Source organism: Siphateles boraxobius, unplaced genomic scaffold (assembly GCF_051911475.1).
Source record: "Siphateles boraxobius isolate OS27281-9 unplaced genomic scaffold, OSU_SipBor_1 104, whole genome shotgun sequence".
In the NCBI taxonomy this organism is placed as follows: Eukaryota; Metazoa; Chordata; class Actinopteri; order Cypriniformes; family Leuciscidae; genus Siphateles; species Siphateles boraxobius.
This window is the reverse complement of record NW_027508705.1, coordinates 819854-836725: the sequence shown is the minus strand read 5'-3', so window position 1 is coordinate 836725 and position 16872 is coordinate 819854. Positions and strand designations below refer to the sequence as shown.

The window sequence follows — 16872 nt, the reverse complement described above, 5'->3', positions numbered from 1 at the left end:
ATCATTGCACTCAGCTGTTCCCCATTATCATTGTTAGTTCTGTGTTATATATACTCTGCCTGTTTAGTGTTTGTTACGGAGTCCTTGTTATTCGTCACGTCACCTTTGAGATCTGTTCTGCTTTGTGCTTTTGTTTATTGTTTTATGTTTTTTTTGGATTGCTTCTTTGGTTTTGATCCCTGCCTGGACTGGATTTATGATTTCGGATTACCCCAATAAAATACTGCAAGTGGATCTCTCTGCTTCCCGTGTGTGCATCGTGACAGAAGGACTCCATCATTAGAGATCCAGCGGTATGTTTTGCAACGTCTCTTCCCCTGCCACCGAGCGGGAGCGAAGGGAGTTGTTTAAGGGGACCCGGTTGGTAAAGTTCCCAGTCAGAGACTGTTCACGTTCCGTCTGCACAGTCAGAGATTGTTCACGTCACGTCTGTCAAGTCAGAGACTGTTCACGCCACGTCTGCCCAGCGAGAGGCTGTTCACGTCACGTCTGCCCAGCGAGAGACTGTTCACGTCACGTCTGCCCAGCGAGAGACTGTTCACGTCACGTCTGCCCAGCGAGAGACTGTTCACGTCACGTCTGCCCAGCGAGAGACTGTTCACGTCACGTCTGCCCAGCGAGAGACTGTTCACGTCACGTCTGCCCAGCGAGAGACTGTTCACGTTCCGTCCGCCTTCCTGGACCTGGACTATCTGGAGCGTCTGGCTCGGATCCTGGACATGCCCGTGTCTGCTGTTCCAGAGCCGGAGGCAGAGCCAGTGCCCGTTCCAGAGCCGGAGGCAGAGCCAGTGCCCGTTCCAGAGGGACTGTCTTCTCCGCCCAGTAAATATTCAGTAAATATAGCACAGTAAATATTCAGCAAAAGTTTCTGAATTCGCCTTGTCTCTCATACATATATAGTACATATACTTCCGTAAAGAGACACTTAAACTCATATTTTATTTGAAAAGAGACATGTCCATAACTATCAACACAAGCCATTGTGCTTGAACCCCGACGAACGCCTCAAGTTAAACTGCATTGTTTCATTTACCATCTGTGTCATTGCCAGTAACGTGACAGGACTTTGAAACAGCAAACAAAAATAAAAGGTGGAATGACTTACATCGCATCCAGCTAGCCAACTCCGTCCAAGCTCCATCACCCTTATTTTTTCTTCGTTTGAATGCCCTGAGAAAGCATATTTGTAAAGATAAAACCGAATTTAAAATTCATATTGAAAGAGATATTGCGCCTGGCTTTACCTTGAAAGTCGAGAACGGTCCAATCACACAAGGCCATAATATATATATATATATATATATATATATATATATAAACTATTTTGATTCGCTGAAATCAAAAGTGGGAGGGTCTGGCACAAGGCCAATCTGAAACAACCCAATTAGAGCTCAGCCTCAAGTCACATGCGTTTAAAAAAATTACGGTCCAGAATTATTAGGCACGTTTATTTTCTGATCATATTTTTTTTCTCCAGGCACATTTTACCAATTGCAAACCACATTAATCTTAATAACTACTATTCATTTTGTATTATATTATTTATAATATATAATTGTTCATGAAGGCTGGAAATGAAAAATGTCTTATATTCAGTTGTGCCTAATTATTAGGCACGTTTTCTTTTACAGATAAAATAGTCCATCTCCTACCCTGAAGTCCGTTTTGTAGAGATAAAAATGAACTCCCAAAACCTTACTGCCAGATTCTTCAAACAGTGGTAGGCCTACAAGACGATGTGGTGCTGATGCTAATGCACTTCAGCTTGTGATTCTTATTAAGATCGGGTCATTTTTAGGATTCTTTACCTACGTCTCTGAGATCCTGAAACCTTACACTTCTGGAGTCTCCAGGTAGGTTGCAGTTCTGGAAAATGGTGGTGCTGGAGACTGATGGTTTTACACTTAATTCTTCACCTTCATTCTTAATTATTTTGCAGTTAATATGCATATTTTCTTCTCCACCAGTTTGTGTCAGACCCACTGAGCATTTCACTGTCCAATGGTCATGCCTTAACTGCAATTTCTAGTATTGCACCCTTCTCATGAGCATTTAATAATTTTTGACTTTTCAGTCTGAGTTAAATCTCTTTTTTGGCTTTTTTATCTGTAAAAGAAATCGTGCCTAATAATGTACACCTGAACATAAGGCGTTTTCATTTCCAGCCTTCATGAACATTTATATATCACTTATAAATGATTAAATACAAAATTAATATTAGCTATTAAGATTAATGTGGTTTGGAATTCTTAAAAATGTGTCTGTAAAAAAAAAAATATGATCAGAAAATCAACGTGCCTAATAATTCTGCACGCACTGTATGGTCACATGTGGTATGGCTGTCGTTCCTGTCTCCCTGTAGCAGTCTTAAAGCTACAATATGTAATATTTTTGTAACAAAATATCCTAAAATCACTTGCACAGTGTGATATATTTCCTGCAGTTGTGTACTTACAATTTCCCAAAAGTTCCTAAACGTTTCAGAGAAATTCTCATTTTAAACAATGGCTCGTCCATGTTCACTTGCCGCCTGTCAATGACGTAATATCCGCGTTATCCCTGGTTTCAGCTCGTACTGCCATAGTAACCATGGCGACAGATGTGGACAACTGCGTTACGTCTAGCGGTATGCTCACACTGTTGTTGTTTCGTTCCAACATTATGGAACATGGCAAGCAGACTTTGGGACAAAAGGAGAACTAAAATGAGGATCAAAATCAGCGTGGCGTTTTCCAGATGCCGAGAGCTCCATGTCCGTGACAAACTCCGACTTGACAGAGATACTTTATTAGACAGGTGAGCAAATGTACATAAAACTAATCAATGTTATATAGCTCAAAATGATGAAATGTTAGAATTTGATCAGTATGTTATTCTAATGTTGATCTAGCTTACTGCTAGTCTCATACCAAACTAACACATAGAATAACATTATAACTTTCAACACACTCAAATGCAGTTTAGTTTGATAGTGTAGACTAAGTGAAACAGCGCTGCGTTACCTCACAAGTTTCATTCGTCTAATAAACTGATTTGTGAGTATTAATACAGCACTTGCGGTTCGGTAGAATGAAATGTCCTTATTCCTTTATATCCGCGGGACTCGCGTGTGGCGCTGATATCTGTCTCTTATTAGCAATCGCGCCCTGCTTCATACCACAGTCCTGTTAAAAACATCAATGTATTCACTCATCTATAAACATAATTAGATCCATCAGCATGACGAAAAGTTCCATAATTCCGCTTATGCGTCATCAACCTACGCCTTTGTTATTATAAGAGTTTAGCCACCCCTAGCGTGAAACAATTTACATGTTGTAGCTTTAAATTACAGATGATGGCTTTCCTATTAAAGACAAAAGTAGAATAAACAGTTATTTAACTTAATCTGGTTAATGCATAATATTTAAAAAATAATGCTATTATTGTGTAATACATCAGTAAATGTTGGAATTAACATTAGCCAAGCCTAATAAGTGATGAAAAAATGTTTAACGTTACCTTTTGTAAACTAAAGCAGTTACCTGTTTCACAATACAACATTCAGCTATTAAGTATATATCTATAATGTTTTACTCACTGCATTTGTCAACTGACATGACAGCTAGACAACAAATGTTAACTCATACTTAAACAGTTAACGTAAAAAAAATAATAATAATTTAAGGAAAATAAAAAGTATTTTACTTACCAGAATCGAAATGTGTGCTGTAATGCTAGTTGCTTAGTATGCAGCCTTCTCGCTTCACTGCTGCAATCCAGGCACGTTTTTCGGAAATCTACACTTTAATTTCCAAAAGAAGATTAGTTTCGGGTAAGAGGGATGACCAACGAGCAACAAGGACCTAATTTTAGTTTTGATATTTTAAATAGCAGGATTAAATAAATGATCGCAATCCCACTGTACATCAAGCACATCCCGCCATAGTTTTGAATGCGGTCGACAACTAACCGGAAACGTCCAAGGAACAAAGATATGGGATGAATATAGCATCAAAATGATTAAAAAAAACAGTGCACATTTTTTATATATCTACAACATTTATTCAGTTCATGGATAATTGTGCTTGCACGTGTTACTCATTTTCATCCCATACAAAGACGTCACTTCCTTAAAGGTCCCATATTGTACAACTTTCTTAAGTTTTATTTTAGGTTTTGATGTCCTTAAGAACATATATTTGCGGTATAAGTACCAAAAACCATCTTAATATATATTTTACAGCTCCTTTCTCAGGAGCTCTGCCAAGAACAGGTGGATTTAGGCCTGTCTACTTAATATTCATGAGCCTCTCTTCTGATTGGCCTGTTGTTTTCTGAGTGACCCACCATTGGAGGGGAAGGTGACTGAAGATGGTGACTGAGTAGTTATGACCTCACATTTAAACAGAAGTCACAACAGCTTGTGAAAAGGCACAGCTACTTTATGCAGGCTGTGTGCATTTGTCTGTGGATCGACTGTTTTGAAACTTATATGGTAGTTTCATAGCCCCTAAACCTCTGTTATCATGAAAAAAGCCAGGAAATTTCAGTTTTGACAATATGGGACCTTAAAGCCAACGAAAGGCCATTGAAATGGTCTATAGACATCCATTTGTCCGGCGTCCGCACACATAAAACGAATGAAATACAATTTTACGTTTTTGATTTTTAATAGGTACTAACATGACTACCAATCGAATAGTATGACTAAATAATGTAATTTCATAATTATTTTGCAATATATATTAAACTTATTTTTTACATGTTGAAGTAGCTTATTTTATTTGTATGCTATTCTCCATTATCTCTTTATGTAGCCTAGATTCTAAAATGTGTGCGGCAGTTGACAAAATTGTATTTAAATTTATCTGGAGAGACAAAGAAAAATATATTAAAAGGAAAACCATAATTACAAATCTATCAGAAGGAGGATTCAAATATATTGACACTATTAGGCTATATTTAAAATTATAGCCTATGTGAGAATAATTTCCATAGTTCTTAATTGCCAATCTAATCTTTCAAAAATATGGTGGTCTTAAATTTTTTACTTGCCTGTGATTTTAAATGCACTAAACTCCCAATTAAGTTTTCTAATTTTCACATAAAAAGCTTTGGATGCGTGGAAATTGGTCTACAAGCACAATTTTTCTCCCCATTCCTGTGTTATTTGGAATAATAAATATAAGTTATTCAAAAACAAGACTATTTTTAAAGTGACTGGTTTAACAAAGGTTTAGTTTTTGTTACAGACTTATTAAATCAGTCAGATGACCAATATAATGCACTGAATTTGTCAATAATCTTGAGACAAATGTATCTTCAAAAGAATATTTAAAACTCATTCGTTGTATTTCCCCAAAACAACTTTACCTTATCAAAAATGAAAAGATAATCCTGTAATTGGTTCTCTTCCAGCTCTCTCTGTTGCGGTCCTTTCCATTAGTGATAAAAAAAAATTATATTATTTATATTAGAAAAATCTTAACTAAAGAAAAAAGTGTTTCACCTAAGGCAGTGGTGAGGTGAAAACTGATTTGTCATTATCTTTTTTTCAGAATCTGTGGTGAGATATAGATAAATATGTTTTAAAGTAAAAGAAAGACACTTTAAAATAATAAACAGATATTATCCAATGATTTTGTTTGTAAGTTTAAAGAAGGGTTTTCTTACGAGAGGTTCCCTCGTACTGCGTAATATCTTACGCTAGGGGAAAACCTCTTTTCCACGAGATATTGAAGCCAAAAATGATCCTTAATTTTGATTGAATGTAAAACGTGTTGCAGCAGCAACGCAGACATAGGCGAGACGGTTTGCGTGCCTATTGGCTGCCCTGCGGCAACTGCAGCAGCCTATCGAGAGAGGCCCCATGTGACGTCTGGTCCAATGGGGGCACTTTGCGCCCACTGCGCCACGTCCCGCCGAAACGGGCGTGATCTGGGCCTATAAATATAGCTTGAAGGCTGATACAATCTGATTTCCATCTCTTCAACGAAGCTCACGCATCGTTGGATCCAGAGTGAGAAGCCGCGCCGTCGAGAAAAAGCCTTCAGAGGGACAAGCCCTCTGCATCTGAAGCCGCTGGCCTCGCCGCCTTCAGTCACCATACCTGCTCCGGCGCCTATATCCTTTCAAAACTCTGCTGAGTGTGTGGGCTACCATCATTGCGAGCTTCAGCCCGTGGCGACTCTGACGACTCGCCTGGCATCCTTCTCCGAGCCTGCACCCTTACCAGCTGTAGTGCCGCGCCGCAAAAAGCGCCGCACACAGCGAGTTCCCGAGCCTTCTCCAGCTCGCGAAAGCACGCCGGTTCGCTCTTTCGAGTGCGCTCTTTCGAGCTCTTTATGGTGATAGGCCTCCATTTTGCGAATGTCGTTTAGGCCATCGCTCTAAGGGCAGCACGTTGAGTCCTGTAGGTCTCTTCCCTTTACGAGAGTTTTTAGTAAGATTGAACAGTAGACCTCGGTTCCCTGTTAGAAAAGTATTAAGTGGTGTGTTAGGTAGAGTTTTTATTGCATAGGTAAAAATAGGGCCTGAAGTTCCTATATATAGGTAGGCTATGCATTCCCTTCCCATTGGCCTCTTATTAAAAGTCGTCAGGCTTATAGTGGGTAGTCTGAATTTGAGGTAGTGACAGTTTGGCTTTATTATAGAGAAAATTTCTAGTGAGGCCACCGAACATTAAACAGACATTTCTGCATGAGATGGCTTCCTCACTATCGGGAGTTCCTCCCTACTACTGCCATAGTAACCATGGCGACAGATGTGGACAACTGCGTTACGTCTAGCGGTATGCTCACACTGTTGTTGTTTCGTTCCAACATTATGGAACATGGCAAGCAGACTTTGGGACAAAAGGAGAACTAAAACGAGGATCAATATCAGCGTGGGGTTTTCCAGATGCCGAGAGCTCCATGTCCATGACAAACTTCGACTTGACAGAGATACTTTATTAGACAGGTGAGCAAATGTACATAAAACTAATCAATGTTATATAGCTCGACATGATGAAATGTTAGAATATGATCAGGGGGAGAGCGGGGTAAGTTGTCACATGGGTAAGTTGTCACACTGTTCATAACTTCAACACTAGAGGCTCGATCTCAAAAATCAAATAGCCACTTTGTGTGAATACTTCTTCTATAGTCAACTTCCTGTTCACATGTGGTCAAGATCACTCTAATCTGAGGTTAGCACAATTTTCTTATTTTTCTGCTTAAAAAGTAAAAAATGTGCACTTTACATTTTATGCAATACAACTTTGTTAGGCATGAATGTTAAAAATATTTTTTTTGCACAAAATAGAGGAGACAGTAACGAGTCTTTTGATACTTTAGCTAAAGTGCTATGTTGAGCTAACCTTGAGATTTAGCCAACATTAACACACATGTCGGTTTGAGGCAAGTGGTCTCACTGACTTTGGGGCAAGTCGTCATGTGTGACAACTTGCCCCTGTACAAAAAACACTTAGAACATGCTCAAAAAACATTGTAATATTGTAGGCTAATTTATTTGTAATTGCAATAAGGTTATCGAAGGAAGGAAGGAAAGGCAGGAATTAAGTAAGGAAGGAAGAAAGGAAGGAAGATGGTTCGAAATTATCAACGAAAGACAGAGCATGGCAGTACACCACCTGACATAATGTTAAAGGCAGTCAGGCAGGTAAAGTTGCAGAAAAAATCAATCAGAAGTACAGCGAAGGATTTTGACATAAATTACCATACTCTAACTCGGTATTGTCAAAAGATTACCAGAGAAGACATTGAAAGTCAGACAGCCATGCCAACAACAACGGTTGGTTATACAAAGCCACGGAAGATTTTTTCACCTGTTTTGGAAAAGCAGCTTGTTGAGTACATTACTAGGTCAGCTGACATTTATTTTGGTCTGTCGCCAAGTGAGGTCAGAAAGCTTGCCTACCAGTTTGCTGTGGCACACCAGCTGAAGTTTGCGCCTTTGTGGGCAGAAAAAGAAAAGGCCAGCAAAGAGTGGTTTACATGCTTCTTAAAGCAACATACAACGCTGTCACTGAGAAAGCCAGAGGCTACTAGCCTTGCCAGGGCAAGTAGCTTCAACAGAGAGAATGTTAATGCTTTCTTTGACAATTTAGAGAATGTGTTACACAGATATGAGTTTGGACCAGGAGACATTTGGAATGTTGATGAAACTGGGGTCACCACTGTACATAAACCAGACAAAGTGTTGGCCAGACGTGGATTCAAACAAGTAGGGTCACTGACCTCTGCTGAAAGGGGAACCCTTGTCACACTGGCCTGTGCCATCTCAGCCACAGGGAATAGTATACCTCCATACTTTATTTTCCCCCGTGTCAACTTCCGCGATCATTTCCTGATCAATGGGCCACCTGGCAGCAAAGGAGGGGCAAATTCCTCTGGATGGATGAAAGACACGCACTTTGTTGACTTCCTGAGACATTTCAGTGAACATACAAAGTGCTCAAAGGAGAAGCCCTGTTTACTCCTTTTGGACAACCACGAGTCTCATCTGTCCATTGATGGACTCAATTATGCCAAAGAAAATGGCATAACCATGCTGTCATTCCCACCCCACTGCTCACATCGGCTCCAACCATTAGACAGGGTTGTCTACAGACCACTAAAGAGGCACATCAACAGTGCATCACGCCTGGATAAGGAACAACCCCGGGAAGACAATGTCAATTTATGACATTCCTGGGATTGTGGCAATTGCCTATCCCCTGGCTGCAACCCCCTTGAAACTTCAGGCTGGCTTTAGGGTGGCTGGGGTTCAACCTTACAACAGAGATGTATTTTTGGAAACCGAGTTTGCACCATCCTACGTCACAGATCGCCCTATTCAGAACCCTGCCATGCCAGGCCCCAGCACCAACTCTGCTCTGCCAGGCCCCAGCACCAACTCTGCTCTGCCAGGCCCCAGCACCAACTCTGCTCTGCCAGGCCCCAGCACCAACTCTGCTCTGCCAGGCCCCACCACCAACTCTGCTCTGCCAGGCCCCAGCACCAACTCTGCTCTGCCAGGCCCCACCACCAACTCTGCTCTGCCAGGCCCCACCACCAACTCTGCTCTGCCAGGCCCCAGCAACAACACTGCTCTGCCAAGCCCCACCACCAACTCTGCTCTGCCAGGCCCCACCACCAACTCTGCTCTGCCAGGCCCCACCACCAACTCTGCTCTGCCAGGCCCCAGCAACAACTCTGCTCTGCCAGGCCCCACCACCAACTCTGCTCTGCCAGGCCCCACCACCAACTCTGCTCTGCCAGGCCCCACCACCAACTCTGCTCTGCCAGGCCCCAGCAATAACTCTGCTCTGCCAGGCCCCACCACCAACTCTGCTCTGCCAGGCCCCACCACCAACTCTGCTCTTCCAGGCCCTAGCACTAACTCTGCTCTGCCAGGCCCCACCACCAACTCTGCTCTGCCAGGCCCCACCACCAACTCTGCTCTTCCAGGCCCCAGCATCAACTCTGCTCTTCAAGGCTCCAGCACTATCTCTGTTCTGCCAGGCCCCAGCACTAACTCTGCTCTGTCAGGCCCCAACACCAACTCTGCTCTGCCAGGCCCCAGTAATAACTCTACTCTGCCAGGCCCCAGCACCAACCCTGGCCTGCCTAGCAGGCCCAGTTATGCTTCTGCTATCACCAGCTCACCCTTACCCAGCAATGCTATTGCTGACAGCGGCCTACCTTCTCCAGAAGACATCTGGCCATATCCAAAAGCTGGCCCCAGAAAACCAGCCAGCAAAGGAAGAAAACAACGCAAATCAGAAATTCTTACTGACACGCCAGTGAAGCAGCAACTAGAAATAGAAAAGAATAAGGCTAAATCTAGCAAAAAGCTGTTCCAAAAGAAAGGGAAGCAAGGGCCAAAATCTGGACCAACAAAGAACAAGGCAGCTAAAAGAAGAAAAATCATACAAGAATCATCATCAGATGATGAAGAGTGCTTCTGCCTCGTCTGTGTAGAGCCATTTTCAAAGAGTCGTCCAAAGGAGACCTGGGTAAAATGTGTAAAATGCAACAATTGGGCCCATGATGCTTGCACCTCCGGCCAGGCAATTTATGTGTGCCAGAATTGTGACTCTGGAGATGAGTCTGATTAGTCAGATACAGGGCATCTGTTTTGTTCAGAGGTTAAACATGTTAAATTAAACAAGTTATCTGCAGCATTCCATTCAGTTATCATGGATGTGCAAGCCAGACAACGTTTGAGTTTAAAGCTCAAAGTAAAGTGGTCTTGCCACTTAATGTGTTTTGATTGAAATGTGCATTGTTTGGATTTAAATAATTGTTTTTCCAGGTTCTCCAGGCACAATTGTTTATATTTCCAGCTCTGGTTAAAAAAAAAAAAAATCATAAATAAAAAAAATTAAAAAATCAATATTCATATTGAAGTAGTTGTGTTCTTATTTTTAGATAATCTAGTGTGACAACTTACCCGCCGAAGGGGCAAATTGTCTCAAGTGCACACTCTCTATTCTACAGTCTACAACTCTATAATGAGATAAGAAATGAAAATGTTATGAATAGAACATATGTGCCCAAGACTTCCTTCTTTCATTTGGTATGACATTCATACCATTGTGATGTATGGTGCTCAGTAAATGTTAGACAGTGTGAAAAGTGTGACAACATACCCCGCTCTCCCCCTATGTTATTCTAATGTTGATCTAGCTTACTGCTAGTCTCATACAGACAAACTAACACATAGAATGACATTATAACTTTCAACACACTCAAATGAAGTTTAGTTTGATAGTGTAGACTAAGTGAAACAACGCTGCGTTACCTCACAAGTTTCATTCGTCTAATAAACTGATGTGTGAGTATTAATACAGCACTTGCGGTTCGGTAGAATGAAATGTCCTTATTCCTTTATATCCGCGGGACTAACCGGAAACGTCCAAGGAACAAAGATATGGGATGAATATAGTATCAAAATGATTAAAAAGAAACAGTGCACATGTTTTACATATCTACAACATTTATCAAGTTCATGGATAATTGTGCTTGCACGTGTTACTCATTTTCATCCCATACAAAGACGTCACTTCCTTAAAGGTCCCATATTGTACAACTTTCTTAAGTTTTATTTTAGGTTTTGATGTCATTAAGAATATATATTTGCGGTATAAGTACCAAAAACCATCTTAATATATATTTTACAGCTCCTTTCTCATGAGCTCTACCAAGAACAGGTCGATTTAGGCCTGTCTACATAATATTCATGAGCCTCTCTTCTGATTGGCCTGTTGTTTTCTGAGTGACCCACCATTGGAGGGGAAGGTGACTGAAGATGGTGACTGAGTAGTTATGACCTCACATTTAAACAGAAGTCACAACTGCTTGTGAAAAGGCACAGCTACTTTATGCAGGCTGTGTGCATTTGTCTGTGGATCGACTGTTTTGAAACTTATATGGTAGTTTCATAGCCCCTAAACCTCTGTTATCATGAAAAAAGCCAGGAAATTTCAGTTTTGACAATATGGGACCTTTAAGCCAACGAAAGGCCATTGAAATGGTCTATAGACATCCATTTGTCCGGCGTCCGCACACATAAAACGAATGAAATACAATTTTAAGTTTTTGATTTTTAATAGGTACTAACATGACTACCAATCGAATATTATGACTAAATAATGTAATTTCATAATTATTTTGCAATATATATTAAACTTATTTTTTACATGTTGAAGTAGCTTATTTTATTTGTATGCTATCCTCCATTATCTCTTTATGTAGCCTAGATTCTAAAATGTGTGCGGCAGTTGACAAAATTGTATTTAAATTTATCTGGAGAGACAAAGAAAAATATATTAAAAGGAAAACCATAATTACAAATCTATCAGAAGGAGGATTCAAATATATTGACACTATTAGGCTATATTTAAAATTATAGCCCATGTGAGAATAATTTCCATAGTTCTTAATTGCCAATCTAATCTTTCAAAAATATGGTGGTCTTAAATTTTTTACTTGCCTGTGATTTTAAATGCACTAAACTCCCAATTAAGTTAAGCTTTGAAGCACTGTGTAGATCCAGGATTGAGTAGTCCCCTCGTTTGCAAGGGTTAGAAAGCGCTATGCTGAGTTCTACTCTCAAGGATGCCCATCTCTATGATCCAGTCTGTGAGCGATTACTGCCACTATCTGCAGTCTTCTAATAATGTTAGAGACTCTGTTTAGAAAACAGTTGGCAAGACTAGGTCAGTAAAATAGACCAGGTCAGCCTCCCTGGTGGCATGTGGGGTTGACTTTATATCCCCTCAAAAAGTGACTGGACGGGACTCCTTTCGGACCCTCTGGCCATATTCCGTTAAAGGAACCCCTTCCAAGAAAGCTGTTAGTTTCAAGACTTTGAGCTGCCTTGCTAGGACTTCATTGTATCGGAGACCACTTTGAGGCTTACAGCTTGAGGGGGGGTGTTTGGCTTTTCAGTGAAACTGCCATATCTGAGGTTTTTCACAGCCATAATTTGGCACGCACTCCCCTCAACATGGTGGGTTTGAATGTCGTTCCCCATAGCGTCATCGACGCAGTGCTAGGTTCCCTTTCGAAAGGTAACATCTCAGGTTAAGACTGTAGCCTATGTTCCCTGAGAACAGGGAAAGGGCCGCACTAGTGACGTCAATGATTGCCGTGATTGAATAACAGAGTATGTGAGCAGAGTGGAGCGGCAGGTTCACCATTTACCGCTCCCCGCTCCACTACTCGCTCACTGATATAAGAAACACCACTCCGTCTTTTCTCCCCAAGGAAATTGCGGCTAAAGTATTTATAAGTATGCTTTGAAATCTCGCTAAAGTTCTGCTCATAATATATAGGCATATTAAATAATAAAAATAAAAAAGCAATACTGAATAGTTTCAATGGAGTTTATTGGATAGTGTGCAAAGTTTTCCTATGACATGCTAAGCTTATTACATGGTTATCAGCATTAAAAGTTAAAAACCACTGGTGATTTTTGCAGATTTTATTTTGAGAGAAGACAATAACTAGCCAACGTTTTCATCAGTTATTTTATCGACGAGTTGATTTCTGCTCATTCGAAATCAAATACAGACAGCACTGTAACATTACATTTGTTTGAATGCAATGCATTAGTGAGAGAGCAGTTGCGTGTGTTACCTGTTTAAAATGTGCTTCCACCCGATGCAGCCCGATCTCATGAAAGTGTATCTATAGCACGAATTTTATATCTAGTAACAATTATTTGCCAAAAATAGTTTTTGTGTGCGTATGATACGCAGTTTTCGCATGTATAATATATGCAAAAACTATTTTTGGCGTATAAATGGCACGAGAAATAAATTTTGTGCTATAGATACGCACTTTCATGAGATCCATGAGATCGATTGAAAACCACAACGCTCCTACTTTTAAAAAACTGAACACTCCATACTCTGTTGGATAAGCTTTCAGACATTGGTTCACGTGGAGGGCTTTCCCCATAGCATCATTGACACAATGTCTCGTTCACTCAATGTCTCGTTCACTCAATGTTTCGTAACCTGAGACGTTATAGTTATCATCCTTAGTGTGAACTTAGATTAATCAAAGTTAACTGAACTTAGTTACCTGAACCTAGATTAATCAATGCTTAACAAAGTGACCTAAACATTTTACTAGTAATCAAAAGTTTTATGTGTAATGCGACATGTAACGTTACAATAAATTGTAGGGTATAATTTAATTTTTTTTTTCGATTTCAGGTGGAGCTAGGAAAGTTGTAGGGTTTCTGAAAGCTGCAACTACAAAAAGTATTTGAAGGTTAAGCAAGCTCATTGGCTACTGTACTGATACAGCACGAACCAATCAGCTGTGCCCTATAGAGAGAGATGGACTGATCAGCCTGCGCCAGAGTTTCATCACATAACTTTTTACTTGTTTTGGGGGAACTATTCGCTTCAAGATTTACCTAAATCAGTCTGATACAAGAATAGCATCTTTAACCTAAATAACCAACTGGGATGTCAGGCAACAAATTATATTATTATTATTATTCCCCACAGACTCTAGTCTCATTTATTGTAGGGTTATGTTTTAGACAGGCTGTGTAAGTTTGCAACCATGTAGATAGAGTTTTTAAACCCCTTTATTTCGGGAAGCACAAAATAGGCTTTAGCCTTTTCACTTCAAAGGTATCTCATAAAGCATTTCTTCTTTTGCATTCATTGAAAGCATTTATTCAAAGGGGTCATATATACAGATTGGTCATTTATAAAGCACTATATACATAAAGATGACTTGTCTTGACTTTTAAAACAAAGCAAAAGTGGCTGTGATGACTTAATGACTTCTTTCCAGTCTTCAGTCCCTCGTGTTCTTGCTCAGACGTGGACAGGCTCTGATCTCTATTGTGGCGGCTTGAGTTCCTGTCAGGATGGGATTGGACTTCAAGCTTCATGTCAATTCTTGAGCTTGAGCCCTCCACCAAGGACAGCAAGTATGTTATTTCCTGTCCAATACAAAGATTATATAAGCAAGTCAACTCATGAATGGTTTTTTTTTGTTTGTTTCTTCTTTTTTTTAAAGCTGATTTACACAACAGAATTGAATTCTTGCAATTGGATCACTGATTCCGTTATTTTCCTGTTTATTACCATGAAGCCGCTTTGAAACAACACAAAGCACAATATAAATGAAGGTGACTTGACTATAAAAAGAAAAAATGAACATTACAATGAACAAAAATTTGAAAACCTCACTACAAATAATCCAGAATTGAAGACAAATGCTAATAATCCTACTCTGTCTGTTGCACTTCTTCACACCTGAAATCACTGATCGAGTGAATCACCTGAAGTTCTCCATTCTACAGTAGATCATTTCTAATCCATCTATGTTGTAAGATCTGCTCTACAGTCGGGCGTTTAGTTGGATCCAGGGTTAGGCACTGGCTAATCAGATCACTGCATTCTGTACACATTTTATTATGGAGAGAGCTGGTTAGTCATGACCATGTGACACTAATGTTGCCATCTATGAAAACAGCATCTGAAACATGATTAATATAAGGTAAAGTGTTCTTTATCTTTACTTTAAAGGTGAAGTATGTATTTTCTGTTGCACTAGTGGCACATTGCGAAATTACAAAATAGAGCATATTTTAAAAAACTTAGCAAACGTCCCTTTCGTGCATCACCTCTTCCCCAGCTCAAACATCACAAACGCAGCTCTAAATGGTTCGTGTGAAGGCATGTTTCAGGTCCAACATATTAGGACTCCTTTTAGCTGTGTTGCATATGTCTTCATGAACTTGTCTTTCTGAACAGATGCATGATGATGCTGTGTGGTATTAAAGGGGCATTCGGCAACTCTAGCTATTTCTTCGCTGATTTTCACTTTTGTTGTCGCATGTTTTCTCAACAAGCTCCCCCTACAGCTGTGAGGCGTATATTTCACAACAATGTCATAAAAAAACTCACTTGCTCCTCCCCCTCTCTACCGCTGCTCATGTGCATGTGTTATTACCGGATCCGGCCAACTTTATCGTGTGGAGCTATGTCTACCGAGGTGGGTAATACATCATACACATTGAGGGCGGCTTGTGTGTTTATGTCGAATTGCCGTAAAGCAGTTTGTGTTTCTCGCTCGTTCTCGCTTCTCACGAGACGACCTATTTCCAGCTTACCATGACTTTAGTCCCCATGTTGCAAGGTTGGCTTTCCGCCTAGGAACGTTGGGGGAAGCGGGGAAAGTCACCATTCTCACCAGAACAGGGTATTAAACCATCCAAATGATTTCTAAACGGTTTTATTAAGTTGAAATAGTTGCCGAATGCCCCTTTAAAGCATCCTTTGTAGCGCTTAGTATCACAAAGATCTGTTCACTTTGACGAGTTCATGACCTATTTAATCTTCAAAAGTATAAATGCAGTGAACTTTGGCTTTCACTTCTGTGACTAAAGCTACATTTCTTTTCCCATGCCTCGCCTGCTACAGTAGCCACGCCGCAAATTCTCACTATACGTTTAACGTATATATAAAAAAATGTACTTCACCTTTAACTGTTTCTGTACTGAGCCTTCGCTTTATGTGTGTGTTTATCAATCTTATCAATATTATTCACTCACCGTTGGATAAGTTGGTGTTCTGAAATGTAACTTTGGCTTCTTTGATTTCTGTTGGATTGTGAAAAGGAGGACATGCGTTCACCATCTCATACAGCAACACTCCTAGAGCCCAGACATTTGCTGGAACGGCGTGAAATCGAGGTTCTGTGAAGACTTCAGGTGGGCAGTAATCCAGTATTCCTGTAAGCAAGACATTTGTGCATTGTTGAGCATTTTTTTCAAAGCATCAAATAATCAGTAAGTCATTACATCCAGGTTTCCACACTCCCAAAATGCTCACCAATGTAAATGTCGCTGTCATAGCCATCACTACTAATTAGCTGACCAGAGCCAAAGTCTATCAGCTTGAGCTCTAACGTGTCTTTCTTCAACAGGAAATTGTGCGCATGAACATCATTATGAAAAACGTCATGCTCAATGCAGTGTTGCACTGCCAGCACAGCTTGTCGCATGATGACCCGTGCTGTTGTTTCGTCCAGTTGAGGATTACGAATGATGAAGTCGAGTAAACTCTCGCAGGGTTCGGGATACTCCATTATCAGGGTGAATTTTCGAGGGTGTTCAAACCAATCATGTAGTTGTATGGCGTATGGGCTTATGGGTTCTTGCCTCATCATTAGCAGCAGGGCCACTTCTGTAATGAGAGGTTCAGGATGCCCAGGCTGGAGAAAAGAAGAAGACAGAAGGTTAGCTGGGTAAAATTCTGAAGAAAACATCATTTTTAAATGTTTCTTTCTTTGATTTTGGTAGATACGATCAATAGAGCCTTTCCAGGCATATTTATCTATAAGATTTACACCTAATGTAATGTTTCCT

At 40.4% G+C, this 16872-nt stretch overlaps 1 protein-coding gene across 2 annotated transcripts; it reads right to left on the bottom strand.

Annotated features, from left to right (window-relative positions):
- Positions 1-13949: 13949 nt before the first annotated feature.
- On the bottom strand, positions 13950-16617 carry LOC143753688 (serine/threonine-protein kinase pim-2-like). 2 transcript variants are annotated; one of them, XM_077246319.1, is made up of 4 exons: positions 16337-16617; positions 16057-16236; positions 14756-14900; positions 13950-14439 (listed from the first exon to the last, which is right to left on the bottom strand). In XM_077246319.1, exons 1-3 carry the CDS (start codon positions 16590-16592, stop codon positions 14797-14799), a joined length of 540 nt encoding a protein of 179 aa, XP_077102434.1. In that variant the 5' UTR covers positions 16593-16617; the 3' UTR covers positions 13950-14439; positions 14756-14796. The 2 variants fall into 2 exon arrangements, with proteins under 2 accessions (XP_077102434.1, XP_077102442.1); XM_077246327.1 differs by lacking the exon at positions 14756-14900.
- Between the last annotated feature and the right edge of the window lie 255 nt (positions 16618-16872).

Coding starts and splice junctions, on each gene's coding strand:
- LOC143753688 (XM_077246319.1), bottom strand. CDS start 16,592: ATGGAGTATCCCGAACCCTGCGAGAGTTTACTCGACTTCATCATTCGT. Junction 16,237..16,336: donor TGACAGCGACATTTACATTG/GTGAGCATTTTG, acceptor TCTTGCTTACAG/GAATACTGGATTACTGCCCA. Junction 14,901..16,056: donor GAACACCAACTTATCCAACG/GTGAGTGAATAA, acceptor AAATGTGTACAG/AATGCAGTGATCTGATTAGC.